Source organism: Schistocerca piceifrons, chromosome 4 (assembly GCF_021461385.2).
Source record: "Schistocerca piceifrons isolate TAMUIC-IGC-003096 chromosome 4, iqSchPice1.1, whole genome shotgun sequence".
NCBI classification, from domain to species: Eukaryota; Metazoa; Arthropoda; class Insecta; order Orthoptera; family Acrididae; genus Schistocerca; species Schistocerca piceifrons.
Window position 1 is genome coordinate 472,978,775 of NC_060141.1, and position 14,707 is coordinate 472,993,481.

At 38.7% G+C, this 14,707-nt stretch overlaps 1 protein-coding gene across 1 annotated transcript in view; it reads left to right on the top strand.

The window, feature by feature from the left end:
• Positions 1 to 14,707, top strand: part of LOC124795924 (methyl farnesoate epoxidase-like) — a 416,805-nt gene that overhangs the window by 292,134 nt on the left and 109,964 nt on the right. Inside the window, 1 exon segment of the mRNA XM_047260004.1 lies at positions 7,014 to 7,134. Within this exon segment, the coding sequence (XP_047115960.1) occupies positions 7,014 to 7,134 (121 nt within the window).

Genomic DNA, 14,707 nt, shown 5'->3' on the forward strand with positions numbered 1-14,707 from the left:
TGGGCCACGTAAATGTATACTAAAATTGCAGGAGAACGTCATCTTCGATAACGTGGCACGAAAAGTACGATCAATTCTAAAATCTTTCGATCTCTGTCAAAAAACTAAAGTGTCTACGATTCAGCACAAAGGTTTCATGCATAGCATTATACCTCAAAATCCTGGAAAAATATCAGCTCTTGATGTCTATGAACCGCTACCCGGATCAAAAGGGAATTTTACTCACATTTTGGTTGTGATGGATGTCTTTTCGAAATTTGTACGCCTTTACCCACTCAGGAAAGCCAACAGTAAGATCATAATCAAGAAACTCAGGGAAGAATACTTAGTAAATACTGTCAAGCCAGAGTGCATTTTATCGGACAATGGTCGACAATTTCGGTCACTCTTATGGAAAGATTTTATTAATGATGAAGACCCGCGTCCAACCCGACTGAACGTCAAATGCGTGAACTCGGACGTTTATTTCATGCACATGGTGGGAAGAAACATAAAAGATGGATAGAACGACTGACAGATTTTGAAACAGTAATTAATAGTTTGTCGCATGATTCAACGGGATTGTCGCCATGTACAGTTCTCTTTGGAAAGAAACCTGACAGTATCTTTCATGAATACATTTCCTTTCCGCAAAAGAAGGAAATTACGAAAGAGGAGCGCTTTAAAATCGCGTTGGAGACGATGGAAAAACGAGCAGAAGAACAGAAGCTGGCACATGACGAGATAATGAAGCCCATTACGTACAAAGTCGGTGATTTACTACTTATTCGAACTCATATGAAATCATCAAGTGTAAATTAAGAGATACAAAAGTTTCATCACTACTACAGAGGACCATTCAAAATTAGAAAACTTGTTCACCCTAATTCGGTTGAAATTGAAATGGTGCAGTCCGGTCAGTATCATAGCCTACATGTAGAAAACATTGCTACTGTGAGCTAGATGCAATCAGTTTTAAGCATTTTATGCTGTCGCGTAAACATTGTGCAGTGCTTGAGTCAGAGACACGTCTATAAGCAATAATAGGAAAGCGTGGCGCGAGTGTTGTGGTTAGTACAGACTGATTGACGTGCGCGCGCAGTGTATTTTGTTTCCCCACTGCCGTAATTCCGTTTTGTGTTTGTATGTTGGCGAGTCGATATGGAGCAACCGACGTGAAGCGATGCGCGCGCAGCGCGGTCGTCACATGTTACAACTGCAGCAGAGGATGTACCAATCCCTACCAGGACCTTCGACCATAGATACTAGTAGACTGGCCTTGCCGTGCAGAAGCTATGGTGCTAGTGTGGCTCCAACATAAACCACGTGACTGTTGGCAAAACGTGGCGGGATTTCAAATCAGCGGTCTACCATCCTATGTTCGTATCGGATTTTCCCCACATTTCTCAATTGACTACCAAACGTTTCCAACAAAAACTACTTTTTTATTTGTGAAAAATTATGCCAGAACTACATTTGACCTGGATTTGTTCAAAGTACCACTTATAAAATCTAACAAATACATCGAACGCCACTCAGGTGGGCAGCGGGACGAAATTACTATAAACTATCAATTATAGTAAAATGTCGTTAAAATTCTTTTAAACAGTAAGAGTGGGCTCGTGTCAAAACTTTAAACATTGTATTCGTCACGTTTCGAGCTCTAGTCACTTATAAAAGAAAGTGGGCTATGGGAATTATGTCAACTATAGGTGTCAAAATTGTTTACTTTAGGAGCAGTTCCATTTTAGAGTATCAATTTTAGGTGCACTTCAAAGGTTCAGTTCCCACTATTTTTACAAAAGTTTAAACTATCAGTTTAAAAAAATGATATTTTAGATGAAAGGTGAGACTCTGCAGTTTCAAAAAATAATTTTGGAGCCTAGGTTTAAACATGACAGACACTGTAAATACAAATTATAGATATACATTGTAAATAATAACTAACCTATCAAAACACTTCTACGCGAAGTGCTTCGAGCAAGGGCGCTCATGTGCAAATGGCTTAAAGTTTTTTCCATTTCAGAGCCTGTATCCAAAGCTGCCTTCGGTTTTCATCCTTACGGAACCTATGAGTAGGAACGAGAAACGATTATACTTACTTCTGTAACCGAATTATCACAGATACTTTCCAAAATGTAATATGAGTCTGACTTTACAGGCATCACTTTCAACACTTTAATTTACGTGATACTCTATTTCAAGTGTAAAAAACATATAAAAGTCACTTCAGCAGATTTCAATAAACGCATCTGCACTATTTCAATAAACGCATCTGCACTATCATAGAAACACTTACACGTGAAATGTAATGCCATTTCCCCGACAAAACGCTGAGTACAGCCATAAGCGCAACACGAAACAACCATGTTTTGCCAACATTCACGTGACTTCAGCCCAGAGATGTTGGAGCCACGAAAATGACGTCAGGGCCAGTCTATTATATTTATGGTCGAAGACCAGGACCTAGCACGCAGCGCGACTGTCGCCTGTTCCAGCGCTGCGCTAGCCTGTCAGGTTGGCGAGCTGTGTGGCACGCGAAACCATGGGATGCTGACGTCAGCGACCAGCTGATCAACAACAACAACAACAAGCTTCACGACGCGGGAGTCGCTGTTATGACACTGTTACTAAGATTCTACCAATTTTCAGAGGCAGCGAGTCTACAGTCCCCAGCGGCTTCGATGCCACAGCCCTATAATTCATCGAAAGCTACGAATACGTGTGTTTTGCATCGCGTCATATAGGGAAGTGAAAAAGCAGAGTAAACAGTGAAAGTGTTATTGTTGTTGTGATGGTATATCCCCGGCGGCATCGGTGCCACAGCCCAGTGCGTAGTGAACCATCGTGTGATTTACGACTCAACATATAGGCAGGGACCTAAAGCAGAGTAATTAGATTTGAAGCGCTCGTAAAAAAAAAGTGTTTTACAAGGTGATTATTTGTTTATGGATTACTTTCCGAGGTATGTGCCTTTTGTCAAATTTCTTGTATTACTAACCCTGTAAACTGTGTGCCATAAATATAACAGTATCGCATTTTCAAAATATGCTGCCACTTGGAGTGTTAATTTATGTGGCGTAGTAATAGAATATTTTCCTGTGAATATTGTGTAGTAGTTAGAGTTGTCTGTTTATTATTTGTTTATTTTTTGATCACATTAATTCAGTTAGGCCTATGTTTCTATTAATTCAATACAGTGACTATCTGATCATTAGTATTTAATTAATTACAAAAAAAAAATATTCATGAACAAGCTAATAGACACTTGTTATTCGTGTATCACAGTTAGCCATACTATTTATTTGGGACGTCACGGCATTATGATTCATGTTGCTATGTTAATTCAATGACATTATGCAGTGTGCACAAGCATTTGCGATTAACCTGACTTATCTTGTTGCTAATTAGTGAGTGATTTAATGATATAATTTGATTAATGTACTGTGATTAAGTGATACTTGAATTTCTTAAGCACCATTTTCCTTACACAAATGAGAATTATTCTTAATGACTTGAGGTTCTCCATTAATAAGCAAATAGTTTTGACTAAATAATGTAATTTTACATTTTTTTCTTTTTTGTCTTTCTATATATTTTTCTACTTTAATATTCAAATCTAATTCTAATATCACTGTTACATTTTTCATATTAAAGTGTTATTTTGGTGGGGATATGTAAGGATACAGTACCCTTGTGTAGTATCGATTATGCACTATGCAGATATCATACATGTTTTAAGCACAGACTGGAGTGTAGCCAACAATGTGCGAGTGGGTAGCAGTAATCGAGTGATGGAGTCCGTGAGTGGAAGTCGGGTGTGAGAGGCTGGAGAGAGAGGTTGCTCGATAGCAAGGACAGAGATGAGTGGCAGAATGGCACACAGTGTTTGATGTTCATAAATGTTTATAAATTCAGTGATTTAATTAATAAATTCCAGCATTTATGAAAGGAGATGTTATCATTTAGTAGTTTTCACAATAACGGAAGTGGACAACAGAGTCTCATGGTAAGGAGGAAAGATGTATATTATGCTAAAATAATTAAAATATAACTTCACCTACAGCGTATGCAAATAATTTAGTTCGGTGTGAAACTGGGGGGAGGTTACAACGGGGATGGCTGGGAATCTTTCTTGCTGGGGGAATGGGGATAGGGAAGGTTGGTGAACTATCTCCTGCAAACTGACTAAATAAAAAATATGCAAACTGAATTTTATATATCAACAATATGTCCTCTGTAATGTAATTGACTTTGATCTGAATTTATTGTCATGTGATCCTTGTTTCTAGCAGCACAGAACAGACTAAGTCTTTTTTGCTGCTAACTCTCAAGTGGAAGAAGGGCAGGGGAAGTGGGGGTAGGGAGGGTGAAGTGGGGGAGTGGAGAGGAGGGTTGGGAGCTTCTCTCATGATTGGGAAAAGTGGCCCAGAACTGAACTGAAAAGGGGTGACAAGAAAGTGCCCCAGTACTGGCATCTCTTTTCCCAGAGGGATGGGATGAGGAAGGGGATGGGTTGGCTGTTATAAATGAATTAGCATAACAATAGGTTAAGGGGAAGGGGATAGTTTACCCCTGAATGTAATCTTCCTCCTGAATGTATGCAACCCATACAAACAAAGTGCACCACATCACATTTGCTTCACTACTATCTTGTAATGAGGATAAATGGGTTCCCAATTCGATATATTCCCAGGGAATTTCGAGTCCGGCATTCACACAACAACAAAGGAACACCACTTAAATATCTTAGCCACAAAGGGTTTCACACATACATAAACACATACATACACACACAACACATCTGCAATTTAGTACTATTAGATATAATAGCTCAAAAACAATACTATTTTGTGTTTTTACTGATAATACTGCGTGTAATTTTAAGTTCACTCTTTAACAACTCAACCATTCTTAAGCCAGGTCATCATGTTACTTCTGTTATTTTCTGGCAGCAGACTACGAATTGTGTGAACTTGTAAAAGATCGTGAGCAGGTCTTCCTCTTCAAAAGTGCATAGCTTTGCCGCACAACACATACTGTACATCATAGTTCTAGTCAAAAATCTGCGCTCTGTCGAATATATGACGATGTTTGTATCACATTTGTTTTAATGCATAACAAACAACACTGCTGTCTCCACTAGCATTGGCAGTAGTATCGCCCTCTCCGAAACAACACAGAACCTCACCATCACCGTATGCAGATTGCAAAATAAATGAGTGTAAGTTAAACTTACGCAAGAAATGGCACAGTACTTACATTAAACAACCATCTGTTGTTTACTTCTTCTGCTACTGTTACAGGTCGCAAAGTACAACTTTCAAGCCACTAAGTTAGCTTGAGGTTTCTGCAATACACCTTCTGTTCACTTTCTTCTTTCCTCTCTTGCGTTGTCCATTTTCTACCCAGAATTTTTGGAACAGATTTGCCTTGGATACTGTCCCATCTATTACTATTTTCCTAAATTTTGTTCTGTTTTCAGCTTCGTGCATATTTAAGCCAATTTCCACTTTGCTAAGCCGTTTGGATTTGTCTTTTAATTTTTCAGACTGCTCTACTTTCTTGTCTATCTTCTATGAGTCATTCTGTGTGACCGATATAAGATTACTTGTTTTTTACTAATTTCGTCTATTTCTTTCTTCACGATTATATACTTCTATATTACTTATTAATTTAAATGTTACTACCATCTTTATGCCAAACCACCTCCACTAGGATATTGCCACGAACAGAAATGCAAGATTCCTGAATCTCCTCCCCCTACACTTATTCCCTGAGTATGGGACTATTTCTGTACTGTCAGCGTACTTCCTAAAATCTTCTCTACAATATTTATTTCTTTGTTTCCTTTTATTAACTTAAAATGAGTGTTTGCCATGCTTATGTGAATTCTGGCCCATTAACTATCTGGTAAATGTAAATTTTTAGGGAACGACTTTTCATTACAGACATCTAGTTTTTAGTAAAATACTAAGTTCAGTTTCCGTAATTTTGCCGAGATGGGTCCTTTCTCCCCTGTTTTAAGCTGAATCACTTCTCCTACCCACTTTATTTAATTCTTTAATGTTGTAATCTCTTCTAATTAAATTGCAATCCTATGCCCAGAAAGTTTAAACAGCCATTGCCAGACTGCCCCTAAAGGAGAATAAAGAAAAAGGGACCATAGTAACAATAATTCTTTCTGTGCTCTCTGTCTGAGTGTATAGCAATAAAAGAAACTGTCTATCATGCCCCCGTGTACAAGCAGATGCAGGTGAAAGGGAAGGAATGTTAGGTTTCGTGTTCCTTCCACAAGGGCATAAGTGAGACTGGCGACTAGGCTTACTGGAGAAGGATGATGTAATGTATTGATTGTGGACTTGTCCCTTAATCATCTTACCAACTGCCTGAAATAATTTAGAAAATCTGATGGAAAATCCAGACAAGACTGACCACTCGAGGCATGTAACCCCACCTCTCTGAATTCGGATCCGGTGTCACAACATATGCCCTCACTCTTTATCACACGTTTAAATCAAATTCACACCATTGCTTTGTATTAAATACGAGAGATTTTTTGGTATAATAACATAGCGACGTCATCAAAAGGAAACAGTTTGTTGGTGAACAAAAGATTTTGAAGGTGATTGCTCACTGTACACTGGGTTACAAAACTCGCAGATGTTCCTGGAAAGGACGTATAATTATAAGTAAAAGGAAAAAATTCTTCCATCAAATTTCTGAAAGATATTTTCTCCTTGCTCGTGTTGGTATGAATACTATCTACCCAGAGACACCTATTTATTCACTGTTGACACAAAAGTTTTCTGAGTATCGTACCGCGTCATAATGTAAACAAAGGAAAAGAAAACAGCTGTCCTGGAGAAACCAAGGTTACGGACGCGGTTGCAGTGGCATTCTTTTGGTTTCTCCAGCATAGTTTTTTTCACATTATGAAGCGGTACGACACTCAGTAAAATTTTATATTAAGTGACTCACGTCGTAAAAACCTACACAATTATATTTAACAAAAATCCTTTACTGTTTTCCAGAAACTTATTGAAGACCACAAGGCCACATATGTTCCAGGGAAGAAGAGGGATCTCATAGATGCATATTTGTGTGAAATTGCAAAAGCTGAAGAAGCCCAAATTAATAACAGAACATTTATGGGTAAGTAATGCGCAATAAACTTTATTACACGCTTTTATTTTAAATATGATTGATCGGGTGTGTTGGATGTTACTCATCCCTGTCGGATTTTGCTCCTGCATCTATGATAAGTCTCTGCAAAGTCTTTAACTGCCTCCAAAGTTCCCTCCTCTAAGCGGATACTGACAATTACAATTATTGCAATTTCCTAAAATGGGGATCATCGCAATTACATAACATTTCTTTATTAAGGGTGAATGATGCATAAAAGAGACATACATAAGTTTTTCGAGGACAGTAAAAATGTTATACTTACAACTCTTGTTTTCATCAAAAGGTTTACATGACAAACTCACGCCGGCCGTGGTGGCCGAGCGGTTCTAGGCGCTTCAGTCTGGAACCGCGCGACTGCTACGGTCGCAAGTTCGAAACCTGCCTTGGGCATGGATGTGTGTGATGTCCTTAGGCTAGTCAGGTTTCAGTAGTTCTAAGTTCTACGGGACTGAAGACCTCAGATGTTAAGTCTCATAGTGCTCAGAGCCTTTTGAACCATTTGAGCAAACTCACGTTTGTCAGGCGTCCTAGACTGGCTCGATGAATCATGGAATGTAATCGTATGGCAAATGTCTGTAACCATTTGAAACAGTGGGTGTAACGTAGCAACCAACCTCACCGCCATTTGGTAGCTCTACGGAATGACTTTGAGAGCTTTATTCTACAACTAAGTCAACGATTTTATGTGGTTGCATAATGGTCTTGTTCATCTATGGAGCTATGTACAGTAGTAGTAAGTCTTTGCTAATGTTCGTTGCTTTTGTCTTTCCCTGTTTTATCCGTTATTGTGTTTCGTGATTTCAGTAAAGTTGTATCATTTTAAAATTTTTAGTCAGTTTGTTCGTCAAAAAATTTGTCTCGATATTTACGCGTCTTTATGTAGATTTCTATTTATTCCATAGAGTTAATTATTGGGTCCTTTGTTGTTATGTGGAGGATTTTCATCGAATTTTCGATCTGTTTCACATTGTAATTAATGTGAAAAATTCTACATAAGCCAAACAGGCAGAATTTTCAAAATTACATACCTAGATCATACCATAAACAGTGCCACAAACCTATTCACAGAATTCAAATACATACGAACAGAAAGCTACAGTGTAAACCAGATCGAAAATGCGATGCAAATTTTGCACATAGCACCAAAGGGCCCAATAAAGGGCTCTTTAGAAGAAATAGAAATCAGTATACACAGACACAAACAGCTAGACAAAATTTTTAACGTAGTAACCGACTTAAAACATAAAAATTATATTCACAACTTTACTGAAACTGCAGAACACCACAATGGATAAAACATTAGCAAAGAATTTGCTGTAACCACTCAAAACTCCATAAATGAAAAAGCTAATTATGTAACCATATAAAACCATTGACTTCGTTGTCAAATCAAGCTGTTAAACTTACGGAAAATATTAAATACCTGTTAACGAATATTGCTCAGCAACAATTTCCTGCTGAGACTTTACGTATCTTCAGTTTCGTCTGCGCTACACCTACGATTCAGAGTAGTACAAGGTATTCGACAGTGAAAGCGTTAACGATGTGTCAGGAAGAAAGTACCACGAAACATATACATAAAACAGTTATTAGTTACAAATGAATACAGATATATGCACTAACAACTGCATGTGTTTCTGAGCCTCATAATGGCCATGAAGCCGAAATAAGCTTACAGCAGTAAAACTAATACCGTAATAAAAAGTTTTTGTCTAGCAGCATTTTGGGTTACTAAATATATAATGTCCTCACACGAGATCTATAACTCTGCAGGCCCAGAAGAATTCAGAATCTCTACGGGATCTAATCAACACTTCCAGCTGGAATCACGAAAGATGAAGGTGGAGTTAAGGCTTGTTGGCATTCTTCGACAGCCAATGAGCGTTCACCAGTGTTCTGAACGCTCTGCATTGAATCTCGTAGCTGTTTGTTGCGAATTATCAACTCTCGTGTTAGTGGTTAAGCAAAAAATTCCATTTAAGCAAGCGAGAGACATAATATACAGGATAAACGCTTTCTTCAAACGCATAGCACGTGTATGCGAGCACCGCAACTGTCGCTTGGAGCCGGCAATAAATCAAACTCCGTCGGAGCCCCGACCTGCACGACCGAGTGGGGTAGCGCAGTTAGCCTACTAGACTCGTATTCGGCAGGACGACGGTTCAAACACGCATCCGGCCATCCTGTTTTAGAGTAAATTTATGTATTTCACGTCTATGTTCACAAATATTGTAGCTCCTCAGAGTACCGGTTTCGGTCAGCAATGACGATCTTCAGATTTGCGGCAAAACACAAATATAACTAGTGGATGTCTACAGCTTAAAACAATAAAATAGATCATGACGAAAAGTATTACTGAAATACATGTGAAACTTATGCACTTTAAATATGACGAGGCATACCTGTTTTATAGAAAAGCATGTCGTAATGTACTGGAGCCATGGTGACATCGTCAAATGTTAAACACAAAATCAGCACCACCGTCGTCATGCATGTATAAAATATGCTTTATGCTATAGTCATCTTGTCAGCAGTGCTACTGTTAAAAACAAATTGCCGTGCAGCAGCCACAAGATGTTTGTCTCGCAAGCTGGCCAGATGTCACTACATATTCTTCAATGATGTAATTATACGATATACCATAAAAAGAAGAATACAATCAGTTGTTCACTTGCCAGGTGTTAAAGTCATTACAGTAATGAAATCCAATAAATTAAGACACGATAAAATTTTGGTTGTTAAAAAGGAAATAGATTAGCGAAAATAATTCTAATACTCTCCAGTAGCAAATTATGGACGAAAATATAAAGGCGTAAGTAATAACCAGCTTACAGAGTACACAGAATAATTTAAAAGTGACAGACACAAACAGTGAAATAAGCCCATTGAATGAAAACATCTTGTAGCAAATAACATAGGCCAACGATGGAAGAACTTTTTTGCTGAAAATACCTTATTCTTATGTTTTTTGGATAGTAAATCCAAATATGATACTTAAAAAAACTGTATTAACCACCATATCTTCACATTTTACAGTTAAATATATTAAATTAAGCGATTTTTTAAAAGAATTTAACAGCTTTCATATAGTTGAAATAATTTAAAAAGGCAGTGTAATGAATGTAGATGACGTTGCTAGCACTGCTGAAAAACATTTGCTGTTGTGGTGAATTTGTGATTACAAAACACCAAAGAAACATTACAGACTACGTGAAAAAGTTTTATCTGTCATACTTTGGATCTAAACTTGGTGATCAAGATAAATCTTGGGTTCCACATAAGGTATGTTATGTGTGTGTTGAAGATCTTATAAAATGGTCCAAAAAGGAGAAAAAAGCCTTTGGATTTGATGTTCCTATAACATGGAGGCAGCCAAGAAATCATTCCAATGGTTGCTACTTTTGCAGTGTTGATATTACTGGTCATAATTCGAAAAACAAGAAGGTAATAATCTACCCTAACCTTCCATCCGCCATCCGACCAGTAGGGCATGGTGCAGATTTGCCTGTTCCTGAATCACCAGATGATTTAAATTCTATTCCAACAGAAGTATTTTGTGATGTACAATCTGACTTATATGAACCAGATGATGAATTCCATTGTAATTCAGAAATTCTAGAGCCCACATTGTTTACTCAGACCGAGCTTATCGATTTGGTTAGGGATCTGGGCTTAACGAAAGAAAAAGCTGAATTGCTTGGCTCTAGATTAACAGAAAAGAACTTATTGACAGTTGGAACCACATATACATGTATAGAAAGAGAGAGCAGCAGTTTTCCAAGTTTTTTCAACAAGAAGGTGATTTAGTGTACTGTTCAGACATTTTCGGTCTGATGAATGAGTTTGGTATTGAATACAAAAAGGAAGACTGGAGGCTGTTTATTGATTCATCCAAAACCAGTTTCAAGGCTGTTTTTTTTACGCAATGGTAATATGTATGCTTCTACACCTGTTGGACATTCTGTAAGTATGAAAGAAAGCTACGAAAACCTAGAAATAGTGCTAAATAAAATAGGCTATTCGGCTCATGGTTGGATGATATGTGGCGATCTAAAAGTAACATGCATGCACCTTGGTCAGCAAGGTGGCTTTACCAAATTTCCATGTTTCTTGTGTGAATGGGAAGTAGGGCTAGGCATCAACACTGGTGCAGAAAGAACTGGTCTGTGAGGGGGTCTTTAAACCTTTTACGCAAAAACCTTGTAGGTCCAAAAAATGTACTCCTACCACTTCTACATATAAAGCAATGAAACAGTTTGTAAAGGCTTTGCCTAAATATGGACCATGTTTTAAGTATCTCTGCCAAAAGTTTCCACACCTTTCAGAAGCTAAACTAAAAGAAGGCGTCTTTGTCGGATATGACATTAGAAAATTGATGTTTGATGTTAACATTGAATCCACAATGACCTTAAATGAGAAAGAAGCATGGGCATCATTCAAGCAAAGCGTTAGAAAGTTCTTAGGACATGAAAAAGACCCAGAATGTGTTTCTATTGTAGCTACAATGTTAAAGAAGTTTAAAACTTCAGGATGTTTAATGAGCTTGAAAGTTCTTTTTTTGAACAGTCACCATGAGTACTTCCCGGACAATATGAGAGATGTTAGTGAGGAGCAAGGAGAGCGTTTTCACCAGGACATTAAAGTGATGGAAAAACGCTACCAACATGATGGGGAACTACTGTTGGTCACTTCACCGAGAAGTTCAGCAAGCGACCTATCGTAGAAAAAGCTACAAAAGAAGCTTGAAAGAAAAAAGAGAAAGAAAATACAAATCAATTCCAACTGACAAGTGAAACCTCTATTAACACATATCATTGTTTTAGGTAGCTTGCTGTAAATGCTTATGTTGTAACAAAGCGTTTCATTAATTTCCCCGTTTACCGTATAGCATAAGATTTTTATACCATATAATAAAAAGCATATTGCTCGAAAACTATGGGTGGAACAAAAAAGCTAAGGCAAGATTTGGATTCAACTCGTAAAAATCTATAAAGATCAGCTACAAAAGCAAAAAAGCTTTTTAAAAAAATTTTCGTTGGCCTGTGCAATCAACGGGCTCTGTTGACGCTACCGACAGAGTGCCGCCTAAGCCAGAAGTGGTTGGACGAACGTAACCGCCAGAGGGCCCCTCGTATCCTGCGACAAGCCGTTCCAAGAAAAGAATGATAAATCCCAGTACCAGTCCATTAACAAGATTATTTAGTTAGTGAAACATGTTACATAAACAGAGAAGGGACAAGAAAACACTCGAGGTATATGCGGAACGCATGAGAAACGACATAGTATAGAGTGCTTTACAAACTCGTTTCGTTTTTCTCACGTTGAGCGTGTAACACAAGTGTTTTCATCTCCCTTCTCGGTTTGTATAACATGTTTCACTAACTAGATATTCCTGTTAATGGACTGGTACTGGGATTTATCATTCTTTTCTTGGAACGGCGCGTCGCAGAGTACGAGGGCGGTGCTGGCGGTTGCGTTCCTCTAACGACGCCTCGCCTATGCGGCATTCTGTCAGTAGCGTCAACAGAGAGCGCTGATTATTTGCTACAGTATGTTTTCATTCATTGGACTTCTTTCGATCTTTGTTTTTGTCGTTTTATTTTATTATACTTACGGCTTTATATTTTCATCCATAATTTGCCACTGAAGCGCATCAGAATTATTATCGCTTAACTTTCTCGTTGTAAACAATCTAACTTTTGTCATGTCTTAAGTTATTGGATTTTATTACTAAAATGACTTTTACATCTGGTAAGCATACTACAGTCTTTACTAATTGTATTCTTCTTTTTACTTATATCGTATAGTTACATCATTGAAGAACATGTGCACGCATACAGTAGCGACATCTGACGAGCTTTCGAGACAAACATTTTGTGGCTTCTGTACGGCAGTTTGTTTTGAACAGTCCCACTGCTGCCAATAAGACTATAGTATATACCATATTTCATGCACGTATGACGATGCTGGTGCTGATTTTGTGTTTAACAATTGACGATGCCACTATGGAAATTTGTGGTAAGTTCTATGGGACCAAACTGCTAAGGTCATCGGCCTCTAAGCTTACACACTACTTAATCTAACTTATGCTAAGGACAACACACACACCCATGCCCGACGGAGGACTCGAACCTCTGACCGGGCTGGGGGGGGGGGGGGGGGGGGTGATGGTGGAGGCGTGCGGGCCGCGACAAGTCGCCTAAGACCACGCGACTACCCTGTGCGACCATGCAGCTACGTCTCCAGTACATTAGGACATTCTTTTTTATAAATAAGTATTCCTCGTCATATTGAAAGCGCATAATTTTCGCATATATTTCAGTAACTCTTTTCATCATTGCCTATTTTATTATTTTAAGTTGTAGACATCCACTAGCTGTATTTGTGTTTTGCTGCAGATCTGAAGATGATATTTCCTGACCGAAACTGGTAGTCTGAGGCCCTGCAATATTCCTGATCATAAACGTGAAATAAATTTATTCTTCATTTTCGGATCACTATTCTGTTCACTTTCATGTCGCAGCTTTTGAATCCTGATTCCCTGAATCGCTTAAGGCATTGTTCCTTTGAAAGGGCACTACCGCTTTCCTCCTCCATCCTTCCTTAATCCGAGCTTGTGCTCTGTCGGTAATGACCTTGTTGTCGACGGGAGGGTTAATACTAATCTCCTCCTCCTCCTCGACCTACGCGAACCGTCGTCGTTGGTTAATCGGACTAGAGCGCCTTCAACTGGATATAACATATTTGAAGAGACTTGGACTCTCGCTGAATTGAGGCTATTATCAGGGCTAAGTAGAGGTGCGTTACACGGAATGAGCGAGGTATCTCCAGGCGGTGGTTAGTACTTTGTACGGTGCGTTTATTCGCAAAGCGCTGTAAAAGAGATCTACTGTCCATAAGCAAAGTAAATATTTCAGCTGTTCTCAAGAGAGAGTCTAAAAATTTGTAGAAAACCAAACAATATCATCTAAAACAGTTGCGTCGGTGGTACTTATGCAAACGACTACTTTTTTGTACAGGATCAGTACATTTTGCAATTTAATTGAGAAACAATTTGAAACAGTTTCTATGGATATTCTGTGTCAGTTCTGTGTGAATGTGTGGTCCTCAACTCTCTGCGTTTATAATGCGTTATTGACTGAACAACAGTGGAGTGATTCGGTGAAAGAAAGAGAGGAAAGGAAAGTAAGGAGCTATAACATGATACACTGACCAACTTCCTCACATTAGCCTGAGATGAGTTTGCTCCATGCGTGCTCAGATGTTGATCACACCTCTATAAAATGGTTCAAATGGCTCTGAGCACTATGGGACTTAACATCTGAGGTCATCAGTCCCTTAGAACTTAGAACTACGTAAACCTAAGGAACCTAAGGACAACAGACACACACACGCACACACACACACATGCCCGAGGCAGGATTCGGACTTGCGACCGTAGCGGTCACGCGGTTCCAGACTGAAGTATCTAGAACCTCTCGGTCACTCCGGCCGGCATACCTCGATTCTTGCGTTCTTCGTTTTGTGTTACTCAACACAT